The sequence below is a fragment of the Haliotis asinina genome, chromosome 7 (genome assembly GCF_037392515.1).
Source record: "Haliotis asinina isolate JCU_RB_2024 chromosome 7, JCU_Hal_asi_v2, whole genome shotgun sequence".
Taxonomy (NCBI): Eukaryota; Metazoa; Mollusca; class Gastropoda; order Lepetellida; family Haliotidae; genus Haliotis; species Haliotis asinina.
Genome location: NC_090286.1, coordinates 9,512,567 through 9,533,705, shown reverse-complemented (window position 1 = coordinate 9,533,705; position 21,139 = coordinate 9,512,567). Strand labels below are relative to the sequence as shown.

At 40.4% G+C, this 21,139-nt stretch overlaps 1 protein-coding gene across 1 annotated transcript; it reads right to left on the bottom strand.

Moving 5' to 3' along the window:
• Positions 1–3,634: 3,634 nt before the first annotated feature.
• LOC137290205 (tetraspanin-18B-like) lies at positions 3,635–17,310 on the bottom strand. Its single transcript, XM_067820935.1, has 9 exons — positions 17,246–17,310; positions 16,776–16,907; positions 11,877–12,077; positions 11,228–11,302; positions 9,951–10,070; positions 9,228–9,315; positions 8,073–8,224; positions 6,835–6,918; positions 3,635–6,232 (listed from the first exon to the last, which is right to left on the bottom strand). Exons 1-9 carry the CDS (start codon positions 17,294–17,296, stop codon positions 6,155–6,157), a joined length of 981 nt encoding a protein of 326 aa, XP_067677036.1. The 5' UTR covers positions 17,297–17,310; the 3' UTR covers positions 3,635–6,154.
• Between the last annotated feature and the right edge of the window lie 3,829 nt (positions 17,311–21,139).

The window sequence follows — 21,139 nt, the reverse complement described above, 5'->3', positions numbered from 1 at the left end:
GTTCGATTCCCAACAAGCGCACAATATACGAAGCCGATGTCCCCTGCCATGATATGGTTAGAATGTTGCTTAAAATGGCGTAGATCCATACTCGTGTATATTTGTCCCAAATGAGTGAGTGATTCTTTAACGCTGCCATCGATAGATAATGAATAACTGAGAGCCTGTGAATAATTGATTCGCGGCATGTATATTTGTTACTGGTGGTATATAAACGATATATAAAAGATGACACCTGACCAATCAATAATAATTCTCTAAAATCAACTGAGTAGAAGACTATCTAAACAAAATGTAGAAAGTCAGTGCAAAAATCATGACTATACTCGGAAACAAATTCCGTTTAGTTTATAGGGAAAATAACTTGAAACCTGTGTGAATACAACAGTTGAAATGTTCTGTCAAGCTTCACGGAAAAGATTTAAAAGGACACCTCGAGAGCTAATTCTCTCCTGTGCTGGCTCCTGATAGAAGCCAGCACAAATACACGAAAATTGTTCTTCCCGTGGCATCTTTGTCACAGCGCAAACCACCTCCTTCCAGTGTGGCTGTTTTTGACTCACTCTTAACAGATGCAACAGTGCTTCATCCAGTTCAGGCTTTGTCCAGAACATATATAGGGTACTTTCAAAGTATGGACTCTTTAAGATCACCTTCACAGATTGATTTGATGCAAAATCACTCGTGTCTCTTAAAAGAGTGTAGTGCCAAATTACAAGCCAAAGAAGAGTATGATCTCACCAATCTGCTGTCATGTAAGCCTCCTTTAGGAATGAACTCTGAAACAACCATGGACAAAGCCATCGTGATAGTCAGGGGGCTGTACGACGTGAACATGCGCCTACAGAGACATCGTGGTTGTCGCTTTATCGTATGTGATACATTGTCGCTTTTAACGCATCTCAATGTTTACTACAATCGTTATTTGTATGCATATAAGTTAAAAATGTTAGTACCACTAACATGTAGAAAACGTGACTGAGAAAAAACAACAGTCCCTTATGTCCGTCAGTCAGATGGCCTGTCATGGAAACAATTCATCGGCTTTGCTATTTGTGTTCATTTTATTCAGTTTCTATAACTTTGGCGACATCGTTGATCAAGGACGATCTTGATTAAACATCGTTGTTTATATGTTCATATTTCTTTTTCAGACTGGGTGATAAATTCACTCTTCATTTGGGATAACAGTGGTGTCTGCTCAAGTTAAAAGGAACAATTATCTGACAACTCAGTAATTATGAACTGTGTATCTAGTTTTCAAATCACTGTAGATATCTGACTGAAAATTGAAACCTCACCTGAGCGATAGCAGGAACTACTTTCTGCATGTCTTTAAGAGACTCTTGTGTCAGAGAATCGTGAATATCATGCAAAAATATCTTTTCTGGTCAGTTAACAAACATTACTGATCACGGACGGTAAAACTGAAGATCACTAAAATACATTATCTTTGTCTGATTATTGATGTGACAATGTGGTATTTGACAAGAAAATACAAAAGGTCGTCTCACCACTGAGAGTTCTCTGGGATGAGATAATGTAGACGTATTTGCAACTCCAGGCCCAAGCTAACACACATCAGACCTAGTGATAGCCTTGTGGTTAAAACCGTCGTCGTTCAGGTTCAAGTTCGATTCCCAACACCGGTACTAAGTACGAGGTCTTTTTCTGGGGGTAGCTTCAAGCATAAAGCGTTCGCTCGTCATTGCTAAATTGGCGCAAATCCATAATCACTCAACCACTCTGATACTAGTCAAATATATATAAAATCAAGGGAAAAAGACATAACCCTTATATTATTTGACTGACAAAAGACAAGCCGAGACCAAGGACGCTCAAAGTCGGAATAAATCTAACTAAGATTACGTCACGAATATAATCTCAGAAAAGCTCCTTCATAAACAATGCAGATATGGTGTGTCGTCAGATTGAATCTGCGTAACTGCAGATTAGAAAGCAGATAATTTTGCAGTTGAGGCGCAAAGGCCGTCTCCCGTCTCCAGACGTAGATCTCCACAAAACCGCACGTGAAGTTTCGTGTGACTTTCCAAATGAATACTCAGATTAGAAATTAAGGACCAGTAATTCATCAGATAGGTGGGGAAATTCCCCCAATCGGGGCGATGGCGTATCATTGACAAGGTTATACAAAATGCATGAGTTTCGATCATAAAGGGGTGATATATGATGCAATATTTCGCGATACCACCAATTGTCGGATCAAGGACTGACGGTATTCTACAACATGTCTGTGACGTTGGATTGACTTTCCCTTGCACGCGCTCTGAGCCCAACCGGAAGACGCATACTCCCCGTCCGACACATCAATGTCCCGGATGAGCGAGCAGACGACACAACGAATGCATAAAAAAGACTCCATGATAAAGTACCGCTTTGTAGCAAAAGACAGTTACATTCAGGGAACGTCATTGAAAATAGGAAATTTCATTGATCATGTTCGGATTAACTAATTTGGCTTGGAAGAAATCTATGAGTAGCAAGATTAATGAAAGAAAAATCGCAACGGATTAAATTTGGCTAATTGCTGTAAATAGTTTTTTTTCATAATATTGGAAAATCTACTAAGGTATGGAGTTCATGGCTACCATTGTTCTATTTCCAGGACGTTGTTAATTACAGCAGATATAAGGAGACATGCAAGAAAATAATACAGTAAATCGGTTTCTGATCCGTTTGGACTTCCGCTAACGTTAATTGTATCCGTGTTGTCTTCAACGTGTACAATGGTTGAATAAGAACACCAGATATATCAAGGTTTGTCGATTGCACTTGTGACAGGAGCAATGTAAACGTTATTTCCAAAACATGCTACAACTTCTCAGTCAGTCAATGTTGATATGATAATAGTGAATGCTTTCCACTTCCTTAGGACCATATACCCGTGAAGGTACCGGGGTAGAATAGGCCGTCAGCCACCCATGCTTGCCATGCAAGGGACTGTGCTTGTCGTAAGAGGCGACTAACAGGATCGGGTGGTCAGGCTCGCTGACGTGGTCGACGCATGTCATCGGTTCCCAGTTGCGCAGATCGATGCTCATGTTGTTGATTACTGGATTGTCTGGTCCAGACTCGATTATTTAAAGACCGCCGCCATACAGCTGGAATATTGCTGTTGCGACATAAACTCACTCACTCACTTATGACCATGGTTGTTTGTAGTCATCGATGTTGAAAGATGATTGCCGTGTGACGTGAAATTCACATGTGTATGATTTTCATTTGCAAACAAAACACACGGCTAGAAAGAACCACTACAAACGTCTACAGTGATTTATCGATCTTCCCAAATCGCATTCGGATCCCGTTAATCGCATCCAAACGAACATGTGCTACTGAAGACTAGTTCTATCTCGGATCGTCGCAGATCCGTACGAGATTAGCTTCGTCGTCTTCTGTTTTGTAGATCGCCGTCCTTGTTAATCTAAAGCGATGACAAGCATCCATCAAATATTTTAAAGACAATATTTTGAGTTTCCAGTCCATGACGTCATTTGTGACGTGTTGTTACATACGATCTTCAACACGATAAACCTTCGTCCACTGGTTCCCTACTTAACTAAACAACACACAACCACTTTAATATCAAAATATTTTTTTATTTCCTCTTAAAGTTCTTAATTTTCATATGAGTTCAGGAAAATTTAATTTGTACAAAACGTCATCATCCAACATATTATATTATATAAGTCACAAACACCTCCCTCCGATCACATCATAAGCTATTGTCAACACCACTGCTTCAAATGTTGCGGTTAAACAAAGCTAGTTGCGGTTTGGTCCCTTTGGTTGTAACAAACATCATAGTTTTGGATGATGTCACCACAATCTATTCACGCCATTGCACATGGTGCAGATCAAGTTGGTTGGATAAGAGTAGCCTCCCTTGGACAGTGAATAAGAGTTTCTTCCCTTTATAAGATTCCACAAAGCTCCGTCCCAGCGCGTGACACCTGGTATCATGGTAAAGCAGGCTAAGCGAACCGGCTATCGCTGTGAGGAGTTTCGACTTATCAATCGAGTCGCCCAAGCATATCGCTGCACTCTCGGTTACTGGGTTAGGTCATGTCAAGAATATTTCACATAGAAACCTAACAAAGTGATGTTTATAACGTGTTAGTATTTCTTCACACGTACTATTATTTGGATGATGGATAACAGTGGTGGATTTACAAATTCAGGCATAATCGCATCATGAGATAACGGATATTCAACGTGATGCCGCGCCTCAATGAGCTCCACACATAAATGCAGTGTTCGGAGTTTTCAGTTACCATTACACTGTGAAATGCTGATGTGGATTTTCGGACATCACATCGCTATTAACACGCGTGTCGCATAATCTGAACATATTTGGTCTCACCCATTCTTTGAATTCTCCATATTTCTTTTCCAAATAACGCACCGTGCTGAATTTTTTCTCCGAATCGTGCATATGTGTAGTTATAAGAAAACTTTGTGGCATGAAACTTTGTGAGGTACAGTGATGATGCGCATGCGCACACGATGTTGGCAAGGCTGGGCCTATAATGACGTCACTTATGAATAGACTAGACGTGAACTGTACATTAAGTGTACATTTTTACAGAAATTCACCAGCAACATTGGAAGGCGAAAAAATGAAACAAGTAATCGTCAAGACCCTTAATTCTTACAATGTGGAAATGAAGAAAACACTAACTAAATATAAAGGTGTGATTAACAAACCAGTTCTACAATACCAACTACGTCAGTCAATGAAATATCACAAATTACAAAGTTTGATTAACGGTTTACATTTCAGATATAAACCAACAACTGTTTCAGTGAACATCTGTGTTGAAAGGCTTTCGGAAAATCGAATCATACACATCTCCTTAGAAAACCTAAATAACAGCATTTCAAAAGATAAAATTATTCAATTTAAACGATATAATATAAGCTGATTACAAATGGATGTGAAAAACGACACTCAGTTGAACACAATGGCGCTGGCCGCAATAGCGCCTCAATGCAAACTGACCCAGTTTTGTTAATACTACGGACCTGTCTATAGATGGATTAACACATACATTTGCATGGATCTACGTGAGTAATAGACGAATTTCTGCGCAGATAATACACCCTGTTATGGATACATACAAAATAGCTTATTTAAAGTAACCTGTCGAAATACACATGTGAAAAATGCCTAGGTAGATGGTTATGAATACAACACAGCCAAGTCAGAAATTCGACATTCTTAAGCTGGATATTTTAAGAAATGCAGTATGTTATGGGTCAAAATTTGGGAAACAATAAATCTGGAGTATATAAGCCTCGGAGGAACTCTTCCATTAAAGAAGCACAAGTTTGTTGCCTTAATGATCAAGAGCTCAACATCGCACTGGTTACAGAAATAAATAGAGGCATGCCTTTCCTATTAGAATAATGTATATTCAAATCGGTCATCACGAGAGTATGATTGCACGTTTACCGTTTAATTTAGGTATATTTTTGAGAAGCCATTTCATGTCACCAAATATCAATTGTATAAATATAACGTAAAATAATGAGATTGGTTAAACGCCCATTTGAACAGTATTGCAGATATATCCTGGTTCGTAAGCTTGAGGTTGTCTGTATTTAACTAGTTTGGTGACATCCATTATTTGGCTAAAGCTCGTACAAACACGATCAGGGCGATTCTGGCGATGATAGGTTCCTGCTAGATCCAAGGGACACAAATCTGCATCACGAATTGTGGTGCCTCAGTCTATTTCGATAGCTCATATGAACAAATTATATACACTAATATGTAACACATTTTAAATTTCGGATCAGGCTTTTTGAACAGAAAATATTAAAATAGCAAAGTAAAATGAAATAGTGAAATGTCTTAGGTTTAAGAATATTTCATTCAAATACAGTTGAAAAATGAAATAAATTTTGAAAGTAGAAACGTATCAGAGCCTTTCTTTAAGATGTTGTCATGGAGATATAATAAAGCACATCGTTGATACAGCGATGGTTTACTATTACGAAGGATGTGTTCTATGACAGGTAATAAATGTACCTTCTACATTCTACGAGAGTTCGTACAGTCCTCAAAATACCTTACACTAGGAATCTAATTAGAAACGTCATCTGATTGGGGGAAAGTACCTTCCAAGGCCTATAACTTTACCCCGTCGTCCGGTGACGTACCACTAACTCTTGCGCACAGACAGAATGATAATATGACACCAATGATCTGAAAAGTAAAATGACAATGCTCATGTGACCAATATCATTTGAGTATGTTCTTGTTGTTGCTTACAGAAAACTAACTGACCAATATCTGCAAGATACTGAATAAACACCGTTGTGTCAATAATTTGAGTTATTTGGAGCTTGACAAAATGCAATAATAATTACTAAACTATCAATAAGCACGACCAGACGTTTCCTTCGATACAACTAAACGTTCGACACAGATATATTTCACTGTAGTCACAAGAATGTGCATCCTAAACGTTCCAGTGTGTTATCAGAAACACCCTACACTTATGTGCCACCATATCTTGAAGTCGGCACGAACTAGACGTTAGATAGTCCGCGTACATGTCCTGAATGTAAAATCTGACGATAAACAACGCCCTGGTTCCAGGTCATGACAAAAGTTGGACTTCACAAAAGATGAAGGGGGCTTTGTGAAAGAATAAATTGTTAGGCCCGTTTGCAGAAAACGAGACTAATGTATGAACAGCTCCACTAAGATAGCTCAACAATAATTAACATAAAGCAAAATAATACTCATTCCTCAATAGAAGGGACACGCAAATCTCGAAGTTTCTTTCTTTAAAATATACTCACCAAAACGATCGGCACGATTGCAGATACTATGCCAACAACGGCGGAATACCTCAACAAATACACCATCAGCTGGTCATAACAGCCCTGAAAAACGAATAACATGATGTGATGAAGATGAAGATGATGATGATGATGATGATGATGATGATGATGATGATGATGATGATGACATCAGTCATGATTGTTACAAATTGTGATTTCACGATAAGGAGATCAGATCTAGGATTCCTACACAGTGACCACGGACGGGTTTAAACACAAGGAAGATGAACTGCCGCCGTACGATCCGGATTGTGTGTTTGATTAGTGTGTTTTCCCCTTATTTTCTAGCAAATGCTTCACACCTCTCACTGGCAGTCCCGATTATCTAGCCTGTCAAATTGACATTTCAGCTTCTTGAGAGTGAGGGTCTTGAATATTCCAACAATACTACGGGGAGGACACCAGAAAAGGGCTTTACGCATTGTGCCCATGTGGGGAATCGAACCCGGCCTTCGGTGTGACGAGCAAACACTTTAACCATGAGGCTACCCCACCGCATTCCTCTGAGTGACCATTCAGACCCGGAGACAAGGTGACATTTGTCTGTTATGTGGATGACATGATGAGCATCGATCTACGCAACCGAGATACGATGACGTGTCAAGCACGTCAGCAACCGAATCACCCGATCCCGTTAGCCGCCTCTTCCGACAAGCATGGGCTGCTGACGACCGATTTCCATGACGGTAATGTAACTCGATGAGAAAGCGGGTGTTTTAAACACCGAAATCCTCTATACCAAAGCCACATGACAGCGTCCGGTAAACCTTCAAATCTCGGATTACGAAAAACGTGGACATCATGACGGACGATTAACACAGTTAAAACGTATGGGTATACATTCTAACGTGCCATTCCGTAAGTGAGTGAGTGAGTGAGTGAGTGAGTGAGTGAGTTGGGTTTTAAGCAGCATTTAGCAATAGTGAGTGAGTTTCCTTTTGCCTCGCAATCAGAAATATTCCTGCTAAATGGCGGCAGTCTGTAAATAATGGAGTCTGGACTAAACAACCCAGTGACTAACAACATGAGGATCTATATATCCACGCAATTGGACATACGATGACTGTCAACCAAGTCAACCACCCGATCCCGTTAGTCGCCTCTTACAAGCACTGAAAATCAATTCAAACCCGGATCTTCATGGGTTCAATCCTACAGCACTGGTCAACCATATCACATGCTCATTTAGTACTCACTGTGGTGTAGAGGTATGGGTTTATCTTTTTGAACCTCTCCTTCTGTGGGTTGAGATGATTGGGGGGTCCAGGGAAGTAGGTTTGTCCCGTGCAGATGGCCTTGTCCCCCTCACGGCAGCAGCTCTCTGGCACCTTCTGAAGCTTCTTACCTTCTGATTGAAAACCAGCACAACAGATGAACTGAAGACTAGGTAGGTCAGCTAGCATTGGTGCCATGTGTTTGGAGAAGGGTAGTGGTTGGGTGGGGGTGGATGTGGGGGTGGGGGTGGGGGGTTACAATTTCTTTTCAGTTTTCTGCTGACATGCAAATTGAGCGGTTCCCACTGGAATTCGTTTACGGTTTGTTTACAAGGAAGAGCTTGTTTCTGTCAGACTAGAAAACATTTGGGGACGCTATTCGTTTAAAAAAAAGACTTCAGTCTGTTTTACACCAAACCTTGAACTTTTCGTATGTTTATAGATAATACATTTTCACTTCTAAATTGTATTGCATTCTGAAATTCCTCGGAACAGGACTAAAGAATATGGACAAGATTCTTCAGACAGTGGCACCAATGCTAAGTGAAATATAACTAAACAAAATGTATACAGAATACGCATGATTGTAAAGGTTACAAATCAAATATGGGTTTCAAATGAACATGAATGGAACAAAAAATGTATGATTATAAACACTGCATGGATTGCACTACGGTAGGAAAGGGTACATGGTGTGGAAACTACGAACGAAACAAGCAGAGTGAGCAAGTTTATTGCAGTGAGCGAGTTTATTGCACTGAATCCATGTTTGCTGGGATGTATTTGCATTAAGTATATATTTGCATTGCGGATTTGTTAAAAGTAAAGATATATATTTGCGTGAAGCATTAGTCATTAAATATTAAGTACATTAAATATCTATTGGTTCTGAACATCTACATTTATACTGAATATAAACAGGTACACTTAACAACTATTTGCAGAGACACGTATTTACACTGAAAATCTATTTGCAGATATCAAAGAACATCTATTTGCAGATATATATTTACACCAAACACCTCAATTTACACTGAACATAAATTTCCACAGATACATATTTGCACTGAACATCAATTTCTGCTGAACATTTATTTGCACAGAACACTATTGCACTGAACTTTAATTTGCACTGACTATTTGCGGTATACCACAACGTGCTGGTAGAATAAAATGCCCAGGAATCGGTTGAAGTGCCGTTTCCAGATATACCACAGCATCCGAGCTGAAAGGGGGATCAGATAATCAATAATCAATAATATCGAAAAAATAGTGAAACTCGTTAGTCGTAAATCACAAGGAATCAACAAGGAAACCCCCTCGGACTAGATCGTTAGTTAACAGATCCCGATAGTCTCATAACAGCACACATGTCCGACCTCTAGTTTCAAAATACATGCTTTTCTGTCACAACCCGTTAGTCTACAAGAACCGTTTCTCCGTAAAGGAACCGTCAGCACGGAAACTTCGTTAGCCTACACCCCATTAGTTTGGCTACTCCAGTCAATTATTAAAGAAATCTGTCATGAAACTTCGTTAATCTGGAATCTCAGTTTCGTCAGAGTTTGTGAGAACCAAATTGCCACTCTACACAATCTAGCATTCACAAATTCAGGAAGACACTAATCCGAAAGAAAGATTTCACAGTAAAATTGTACCGTCCGAATTAAAGAGTGAGTGAGTGCCGCCACTGTTTAGCAATATCACATCGGGAGAAAGGAAATTAGACCTCACACCGAATTAACGAGGCTCTGGTGAACATGCTACATTTCATAGGGTAATGATTACATTCGAAACCGTCAACACTTTCAGGAACGATGATGTATGGAAATGTTGACGACCACGTCGTTTGAACCGTACCTGTCGTTGCATGGAGTCCCAAGCTTCCGTTATGCGCTTGTGTTCAGGTAACGTTCGAGTACCTATGCCGTACTTTTCCGTTAACGTGTCGCGCATACGTAACTTTATGTGCGAGGCAAGCTGAAAAAATGATAAAATCAGAGATTTAGTTATGTTTTACGCCGTTTTGGACTATTACAGTAATGCCATTGTTGGAATCTACAGAAATAGGCTTCACACATGACAGGCATGTGGAGCAACCAACATAGGCCTTTCTCATGGCGGGCGAAAACTTGGGTTGGTGTATGTAGTGTTGGTAATTGATTAATACCTCACAACTGATGATTGGTTCATGACAACCGATCAATCACCGACAAAAATTGGTGAACGCCTTTTATCAAATCCTTCTGGTTACGTTTGTGGATGCCCAAAAATATTAAAAAGAAACACAAAAGAAACACGCAATTATTTCGCAAAATACATTTACCAATATTACATCTTTAAAGGATGACTAGTATGTCATAAGAACATTAATAAGATAAATTCAGTCATGACAAGGACGAGCTTGTAGTGTTGTACGGAATGTAACAGAAAAAACCCCGATCATTGCGACCAATGTTCGATTGTTTCAATTAATCCGCCCACCACTAGGTGAATGAGTTTGGTTTTACGCTGTTTAGGCAATTTCAGCAAAGTCATGCCGGGTTGGAATCAGCAGAAATGTGCTATCCATATGGGGATCCGAACACATGGGGAATCATATGAATCGAATACATGCCAAGGGAATGCTGTAATCACTACCTGCTTCATGGGGGATTGTCAACTTTACATGGGAGACAAATCCGAAATGAGTGAGTTTAGTTTTACCCAACTATCAGCAATACTCCAACGATATCTCCAGGAAGATCTTCACATGTTGTACACATTCAGGGAATCGATTGAGTGAGTGTCTGAAAGTTGTTTTACGCCGCATCAGCAATTTTACAGCTTTTCCGGGTTTGGGGAATCGAACCCGGTCTCTCAGCGAAAGCTTTCACCAATGGGTACCTTATTGCGCGTTTTGCATGAAATTGAAACCAGGAGCAAGCTATGGCGCATACAAACGTATGAATATAATTTTCACGAACTGGGAATCGAACACACGATCATTAGTGTCTTGCTGAGCAAGGGACGCAACTCTGCACAACATGTTGCGGTATCCTCCACGACTGGGTTTACTCATGACCAAACAAGTAGTATATAGTTAAATATATAATGTCAAGTGTCTGTTTCATTTACTGGGGTTTTAAGATACTTACCGCGCCCCGGAAGAAAAACGACAAGCCTGACGCCACGCCCAGTATTATTAATACTAACAGTAACGTTGCGCCATACTGAAATAAGGAAAATACATGTGAACAGTTGCTCCAAAGTTTAATAACTATAACACAGAGCTTCACCAAAAGTATGTACATAAGCTCATTGTAAAAGCTTGAGCATATCTCCCCTCGAGGAAAAAAACCGGGTATATATAATTTAATCTACAGTAGAACCTATTACACCAGGATAACAATGTCGGAAATGAAATTTGAAAATGTGACAAATGCCATAGTTGTACAGCATTAGCACCTTTCTAAAATGTGTAATATTTGTATTGGTGGGGTTTCAGTGTACTCAAAATACGACCATTCCGCCACTTGTTAATACACATTTAGGTGAGTGAGTAAGCGGCTGACTGAGAATAGTTTATCCCGCCTTTAGCTATATTCCAGCAATTTCAAGATAGGACACCGGCATTATGTGATTTGCGATAAGTATATAATGTTATTTAAATAATATTTCACTCATGCATTCAATCACGATTAAACATGTTGTGGTCATTTCAAATTTCGCATTCAAAAATTACTTCAAACTCGTTTTGAGGAAGTTGTACAAATAACATTCGCAATGTGATAATAGTATACTCACAAATGATAAAACACATTTATTTTCTCGTAGTGTACCACAACACCCACAGAAGGCTAGGAGGGCTACAGCCCCACCCCCAGCGATGAGGAAGTATGTCGTCACTTCATATAGATGATTATCCACAATTAGTGTCACTTTCCTCGCGCCGAAGTCGGTGACGAGGAGCCACACCCCCACTCCAAGCAGCGCACTGCCAATAACCTGGGGACACAAGCAATCTTGTCATGTAGACAAGCGTCATATGTAAATACATTTCACATCGCGATGCGATTTAACAATTGATATATCTGGTAAGTCAAATGGTTTTGTTTTGTTTTCTGTTTAACACCGCACTCAACAACGTTGCAGTTATATGACGGTGGTATTTAGGTAATCGAGTCTAGACCCGACAATCCAGTGATCAACATTATGACCATCGATCTACGTAATTGGAATACGATGCATGTGTCAAACAAGTTGGCAAGTCTGATCCCCGATCTCGTTAGCCGCCTCCTACAAGAAACATGAGTTGCTGTTGCCAATTTCAACCCGGAAATGTACGGGTTAATCCAATACGTAAAACATACTATCAGAATTCCGTGTGTATCATTGAGAGATAAACTTGTCCGTATCACAAACGGATGAGTAGTTTAACGTTGCGGGACAAATTGTCCACACTATCCGTGGACTTTCGAGATTGGACCCGACACGCAATTCAAACATAATCGACGTATCGTACGGTGCTCTGTAAATAATTGAGTCTGGAGCAGACAACCCAGTGACTGACATCATGACTATGACGAGTGTCAATCAAGTAAGTCGCCTCTTCCGACCGATGGGGTAGCTTAATGGTTAGCTGCTCACAAAAGGCCGAGTAACGGACTAGGGATCTTTACAATATGGCTGAATTAGGGATATTGTACAAAAATGAGAGAAAATCCCATTGTACGATTATGAATGCCACATTTCAACTTTATGCCTTTCCGAGATGTAGAGTTCATCAAGGACGCAACCACATAACAGAATACAGCTACAGATATGCCGAAATCAATTATTCCATACTAAGCTGTAAAAGGAATAATTACCACCGAGAAAAATCTAACGTTAAACTGCTACTGTTTTCACAGGTAAATAAACAACAACAAAAATGGTACTAAAGTTCTTTTCAGTTATTACAAGTTCACTCAGTGCATACGGTTACGCATGATTACATTTAAGTCAAGATCTCGGTACAGTTTTCGCGGGTTTGCTCACGTTTAAGTCAGTGTTCGACTCGCCATTACTTACGCATAAACTTTTCAACATCGCGGTCATGTACTGGGGACATATAAATATATGTAAGTAGTAGATGGGGAGTTATTATACATGTATATCGTTTGACCTTTCGAGAGAATGGGGTAATGATATGGTAGGTCTGTATGAACATATTACCAATATGTTTAAACTCATAAGTAGCTGAGTAAATTATACTCTTATAAGATGAGTCATGCGTGTTGGATAAACGTTCACGTCCAACTAAACTGAAATATTTCCCATCAGTTTGACGATGACAACAATAGCTTTAGGTAGGGAGTGTTTTTAAAGATATCAACGCCCCGCCTTTCATCTTTGAACAAGGCAGGTCTATATGTTTTAAGTTAAAACATGCTTGCTTTCAAAAGCATGACAAGTTTTGAGGAAGATAGCATTAGGAAATCAAAAGACGGAGTATTTTCGCTAAGTGTGTTGGCTTGTTAATATATGATGAACCTCCCGAGTCATGATGGACACATAGGGCGGTCCCTCTGTTAACATGTTTCCTTTATGGGATGTCTGTAAATGCCAAACGCCTATTGTAATTTCACGGCATATCACGAAAAAAAACAAAACAAAAAGAAACTCTTGAATTATTGACATTAAACTTAGACGTTTTACCAAACATCTATTTTGCGAATCGATCACCATCCAACTTTTAAAATACCTCCTCACTGAGGTTTTGGAACATGAGAAGCATCAGGTCGGAACAGGTGGGCTACATTCACAAAACAAGAGAAAGGACCTAGCTATGTAATGTAGGGACGGCATCGGAACAATTTTCGAAAACGTGATTGAAAAGTACCTCGAAGGAGTAATATGATCAGCTGGCAGAATACTACATAAGACTAATAACATGGCACATCTTTGTCTATGCAATAGCTGGAAGTTCAACATGGTTTGCCAATGGTCCTTGACTGTGATTCACGCTTGGAGCAACGATTCCAAATGTTTTTGCTTTGAACTTTGTACTTCATGTTAATGTTAACAGTCCATTTATCATGCGCATTACTCCAGGTTAGTGGTTACATGACTTATTCCATCGGGTACCCATTTACTGCTGGGTGAAGAGAGGCAATTTTAAACAAAGTCACTTGCCTAAGGTGAGAACACATGTATTATGTGCTTCGTTGTGGGGCAGGATTAAAGTCCTAGAAACTCTCAGGGACTGTCCTAGTTCGATGGTGCTTAACTGTAACTGATTCATGACCTGAGCTTTGCCACAGAACCACACGACACCACAATGTGGAACAATGTCTTGAAGAAGTATGGAACTAAACAGCAAGTTAAGAGTGAGTGATTGTGTTTAGTTTTACACTGCACTTAGCAATATTACAGCCATATGGCGGCGGTCTCTAAATAATCGAGTCTGGAGCAGACAATCCAGTCATCAACAACATGACCATCGGTCTGCGCAATTGGGTACCGATGACCTTTGTCAACCAAGTCAGCGAGCCTGACCACCGATCCCGTTAGTCGCCTCTTACGACAAGCATAGTCGCCCTTTATGGCAAGCATAGGTTGCTGAAGGCATATTGTACCCCAGGACCTTGACGGTTCCAGCATGTTAAGAGACTTGGATTGTGCTGGCTGATAGAACACTTACATATTGTGTCTTCTTATAGCGGTCTAGACATTCAATTATTGAAGAACAATAACCCCGCGATGGGAACACGCCACGAAATTCTGACAGACAAACTGCGCCAAGATCTGCCATTTTGATGAACAGACATTAGGTTTCCCGCTTCATCCACAAGGTTTAAACTCCAGGCCGAACCTTAGAATGAAGGGCGAGTGATGTAACTGATAAATCATCTTGCCATTTTCCTGCTCCAACAACTACTCCGTTCAATGTACCAAGTCGACGAGAAGTCGAGGAATTTCAATGAAAAACCCGATCTCTAGGATCATTTCGTACAATCGCCCTTTCCCAAACCACCATGCTTTATTCGTGTAATCGTCGGCAAATTCTAAGGTTATAGCGTTGCCTATATTATATTCGAGATGTGGGACTAAACGCTTCAGACATACAGACCTTCTCTCGTGACAGCAGAGCAATTTTCTTTTAGAGACTGTCATAAATGGTTGGTGTATTGATCTCGAACAGCTTTATGTTGGTTGAACTCAACCAAAGAGTCGTCTACTTTTCAGCAAGGAAAGAAACATGTGCATTTTCGTCTACTAATATCCAAGAATTTGTAACGAATTTGGGTTATGGTGATGGCCACTTCAATATATTCCCCCTAACCATACATAAAACCAGGAACGTTTCTATTTACCGTTTGCTGGTGATTCCAATATTACCGCTCTGAAGTATGAAGGCCCTTAATGGACTCTGACTGAATATAAACGTTTGCAGCACATCGTGGAACGCAGAACTTGATTTGCTTGATATTATCCAAACAGCCATTTTCAAGCCGCCTCTTGGGTGTGTAGGTAAGACGTATCTTATAATCGTGGGTGAGCTTCAAATTGAAGATTAAAATGGGAGAGAATATTTTGTGAGGGTGAGTATGCTGGCAAGATCTGTTCACTCAAATTCGACCCCCGATTGCGTGTGTATGCTGCGCATTTACTAGGCCTGCCTAATGCCAGCCCTATTACTAGATACCGTGCCGGCGGACATAGGGAGCTGAATCAGCTGTTTGGTTTTTGTTTTTTTTTGTTTTTTAATAAAAAACTTCTTTTATTCCACCAAAATGACCTACAACAGGCAGAACACCAAGCATCATTGGAATATAGTTACCATGGGAATGACGAACTCTCTACATAACGGAGGAAGCTGGCATAATTAAGGTATATTATTTTGAAGGCATAATTACATGAATATTGTGTCCAACTGAGACGGTATCCATGCACAATAGATCCCCAAAGTTCGAGCAGTATGAGGGAGGATATATATGGTTGAGTGTGTCTTGGACAAACAAATGTTTGTGCTATTGACGATGTGTTTACATGGCACAAACAGTTAAAACGACTAGCAATGGAATAACATGACTACCATGTGTGAGTGAGTGATATGAGAGTGTCTCTTTGTATCTGCTAGGTGGAATCCAACTGCCATAAACAACTGGATATCCGTTTTGATGTGAGCTGACTTATGTTTAGCATTGATTTGACCGTTCCAGATTCGAACAAGTACCAGTATTGCCGAAGGCATGACTGCTGCAACTATTACAGTGTGTGCATTGACATCAGTCATCATCCGTTTGGAAGTGGTGAGATCCATCAATACTACAGCTGCGGACAGCTGTATTTCTTTCACAGCAACGTCTCAGCCAGCTGTTGTCAGCAATATCATTGCAACGGCATATATAGAAACGAGAGACCGTAGTCTTGGCGTCAGCAACTATCTGAAGGTCAGGTCATTATGACCTAGTCAGAAAGGTCACAACTCGGCTCAGACTCCGGGTCCTCAAAACAATCTTAGTGTGACTGCTGTACGTAAGCTTAGGACTTTGAATGGCCTTAACGCTGAATTAAGATCGATTTGTGGACCCTGAACTTCGTAATATGAATAAATGACTACATCTCCAGAAGGCGAGGTCATGCCATTTGTTTATCAGTCAAGATCGATATTATATTCTTTATGTTAGGTCATGCCCAAATAAGGACTTGTTTACTTACCAATATACAGACATTGTAACAATGGAGAGTTCCACGGAGACACATTGTACAGTTGGAGTCATTCTGCCTCCGTACACGTTTCGCCTCATAATCATCCGAATTATCCCGCGATGATCGGTGTTTTCGTAATGGCTGACAAACAAAGACAGACGACATTAAAATTTGATGTTTGTAAAATCAAAATGATCCTTGTCATTCATCAATGTGAAGAAATATTCTTCCTGTTAATAACCTCCACACGCCAAACGTTGAAAATTATTCAGGGTAGTGAGCTGAATAAATCCCATGCTTTCACAAAAGGGTTGTTGACCTGCAATACTGTAGTGTCCATCGATACACATTCAAGGCAAGAAAATTAGGGATGACATAAAGTCGACTACACCTCCAACGAAACCAGTTATCGCAGCGATGACATTGGCAAAAACGTCATTATAACTAACGTCTTCACTGGTGATAGTAAACTCTCCTACCATCATCCGGTAATCCTGATTGTGATATCCATCAGGTGCCTTCTTCATCATTCGCGTATCGACATCCATTTGAGATGCGGCACATTCAGCATCAAACCTCAAATGTCAGTTGAGACGCGACAATTACCGCCATTACGCCGGATGTTTGAAGAGCAATTTACGATAATTTATAACAAATTATATCTAATCAGCTTTTGGATGTGAAAATGTCATAAACTAGAACTAACATATAGTTCCCCAAATAAACCCGTGTAAAAGAATAATAGAAATAATTCTCTAAGGGGACGCTGGTGTCTAAGGTGAGTGAGTTGAGTTTTACGTAGCACTCAACAATATTCCAGCTATATTTCGGGTGTGTGTAAATAATCGAGTCTGGACCAGACAATCCATTGATCAACAGTATGGGCATCGGCCTACGCAATGGGCAACCGATGACATGTGTCAACCAAGTCTGGGAGCCTGACCGCCTCATACGACAAGCATAGTCGCCTTTTATGGCAAGCATGGGTTGCTGAATGCCAGTTCTACCCGGTACCTTCAAGTGGTCCAGGGCCCAGATTTTCGAAGCTCTCTTAGCGCTAAGACAGTCATAGGTTAATGTTAATGTATGACTGTCTCAGCGCTAAGACACGCAGACTAATCTTGCGGATCATGCAAAGGCTAAGGAAACACCTTTCAGCATATTGTAACTCGACGATGTCGAAATCTTACTGCAGCTGTCGAGATGTGTGTTAGATGGTAGGCACTGCAGATGAAGATGAATAAAAGGACTTGACCTTCGCACGGTAGCTGGGTAACTGCACTCTGGAGAAAACGGACAAAATGGTACCGCTAATTAGTATCGATCTCTGGGAAACATTGCGATCGATAGGAAATGACGCGTCTGATTCGCAATGGTAATTGTTCCATTCGGCGGTAGTTGGTATGGTTTCTCAGTGGTTCTGCTCTCACTGAAGAGAAACTAAGTCCGTTGCATACATACGTTGTTTCCTTAGCCTCTGCATGATCCGCAAGATCACCCAGCGCCAGGATTTTGATCTTTGGAAAACGTTTTCCAATTCTTCAAAGGTTGAAGTCGATGCTTCTGCTATCCCTCGTGGCGACTCTATCGATGAAACATTGTGTACGTGACGATAGTGATGGGTGAGAATGATACTCCATGCAGGGATTGCGTGACTGATACCGCCGACAAAGCCAATAATCCAGGATTATTCCGTGTGCTGATGTCGGCGTATACTCCTATATCGCAGCCGTTCCCATAGACGTCCGACGTCCACAAACACGTGTACACTTTCCCGTGTTTGACCTTGGCTGGTGACCGCCTTTTAACATTACCGCCTATTCAATTAATACTTGATGATATATCTCAGACAGAGTATTAGGAAGTCACACCTAACGCCAAGTATAGCGGGACTTTCGGCTGTGGTTGATGAAATGTACATTCATTATTTCTAGCCACGGATATTAGATATTCTGACCTGTGAACTACCACTTTACGTGATCAGAATCTGTTCTTTACAAACTGCTCAACAATCGAAGGGATATATCGTGTATACAATGATACACCAGACCGATATAAGTACCACTCATAACTCAAAATATTAAATTCGTTATATTGACTGTGACGATTAAAGAATGTGGCCCGGTTTGGTTTTATGTCGCTTTTAGCAATATTCCAGCAGTATTAGTTGGGGGGACACCAGAAGTAGGCTGCACACATTGTACTCATGTGGGGAGTCGAACCCAAGTCTTCAGCATGACGAGCGGACACTTTAACCATAAGACTAACGCACCACCCATGTGGCCCGCAGACGATTACATTTATTTATCAAATCATGAAGACCGCCATCTATATGTCGATGTACTCATATTTCGAGATAACGGATTGTGTGTTAGATTATGATAAGGTTATTGAACATTAATGACACAAATAATAACATCCTATTATCATTTTTTGTGGGAAATACGGGTATGTCGAACTATAGTCGGTGGTGTCCAAGATTGCGATGTAACCAATTTGGATTATTAATCTAAACATTAATAAATATATTGTTTCACTTATCAGTTTAAAAATATGCCACGTATTGCCTAAGTCGTAGTATTTTAAGGAAATAAAATGCTTACGTGACGAAAATATGGAAAACTTTGATCTGACAACAACACTATGATCATTTTATATTCTGCTTTTTCTGCATGAATACAGAATGAAACAGTCTGGTCGCCATACGTTATTAGACTCTCTAAATCAACTACTACTACAGCGTTCCCGGGATTAGCATCAAACCAGTGACACATCCTGCCAAGTTTACATTAGAAAATCACCATCAAACAGCACAATGAAAAGAGATGTTTCTGTGCTCAAACATTTTTTATCCGTTTCTAAGATCTTAGCGGAATCAAATCCTTTTGAGATTACTTCTGGCTTGCGCTAAAGACTTATTCCATGAACAAATGTCGGCCAAACGATCTCAGTTTCAAAGAAACTGCATTTGGCTTTCTCAATATTGCCCTTTCAAATCGGGTTTAAAAACTCAGAAAAAGTATGCTATCTTAAACATCCTTAATACACTCGTGCGTCTGAAGTGAACTGCAAAATTCTGTATTGAATAGCGTGTATTTTCGTATGCAGTGCTTTTGAACAATAAGACCAGAGCTTCTGTTGCAGGAAATAACGGAACAGCAATATTTGTGTCCCAGTGAGAGTGTATCTAGTCTTGTTTTGTTGTGTTGTGGAACACTAGTGTGTTATATAATAGGGAGGACGAAGCACAACATGAAAACCCTTTTCGAACATTTCATTGTCTCGAGACTAAATCAGATTTGATGGGAATAAGTTTACTTTTACGGTAGTACTTTCTCACCATTACAGAAGAACTTAAGAGAAGGTTGTTATTGTCTGGTTTAACGCGGAATAACTTTGATAATATACTAGACGAAGGTACACGAGTTTTGAAATTTAATTCAAAATGTGCTTCTGAGGTTGAAGTTGACCTAGATTCGATACAACGAGTTCCTGCGGTCAGTGAACGAGTTTAGGTTTACGCCGTTTTTAGGAATATTCTTGTAGTACCACGGCGGGGTTCACCAGAAATGGGTTTCCCGCATTGTATCCATGTGGGGAATCGTGCCCGTGTATTAATCGAGATGAATGAACGCTTTATCCTCTACGCTTTCCACGAAGCGTCGGACAGCTTCTGTAGGATACTAGTAGTTGAAAGCCTTGAGCCAAGGTCGCCAAGAAAGTTTGGGTGAGTGAAGTTGAATACCTATTCCTAAATATCTTAAAAAGGGAAGACCTCTTGAAGTAATGAGTGAATTAGTGAGTGATTGTAGTGTCACTCCGCTTTTAGCAATATTTCAGCAATGACACTGCGGACACCAGGTATACGCTTCACACATTGTAAACCCATGTTAGTAATCGAACCCGGGACGTCGGCGTGACGAAGCATCGCTTTAAGCACTTTGTTATCCCAGCGCCCAGATGTCATGAAGATCAGAGACATTAACGGATTTGGTGAAGCCTACCTACATGGGCTTGCTGCAGACGGCAATGGAAATGGTCTTGGTACATCGGTACGTGTGTATGTTCTAAAAGACAACAGCAGAGTCTGAGAGGAATGGCCAACCGTTTCTCCAAAAGACATAAAAGATGGAAGACAAAAGACATGCACTGGCAACAATTTCGTTTATTGTTTGAAACGATGCTTCAGGTTTAATGAAACACACCCTGTAAAGGAACCATGACCCTTTACAGCGACCATCTGGTTTAATGGGTTAACGGAAAGACTATAATGAAGCAATTTTAAGTCAGTTTGCAAACGGACGATCGGGTAGCCTAGTGGTTAAAGCGTTCGCTCGTCACGCCGGACACCAGGGTTCGACTCCCCACATGGG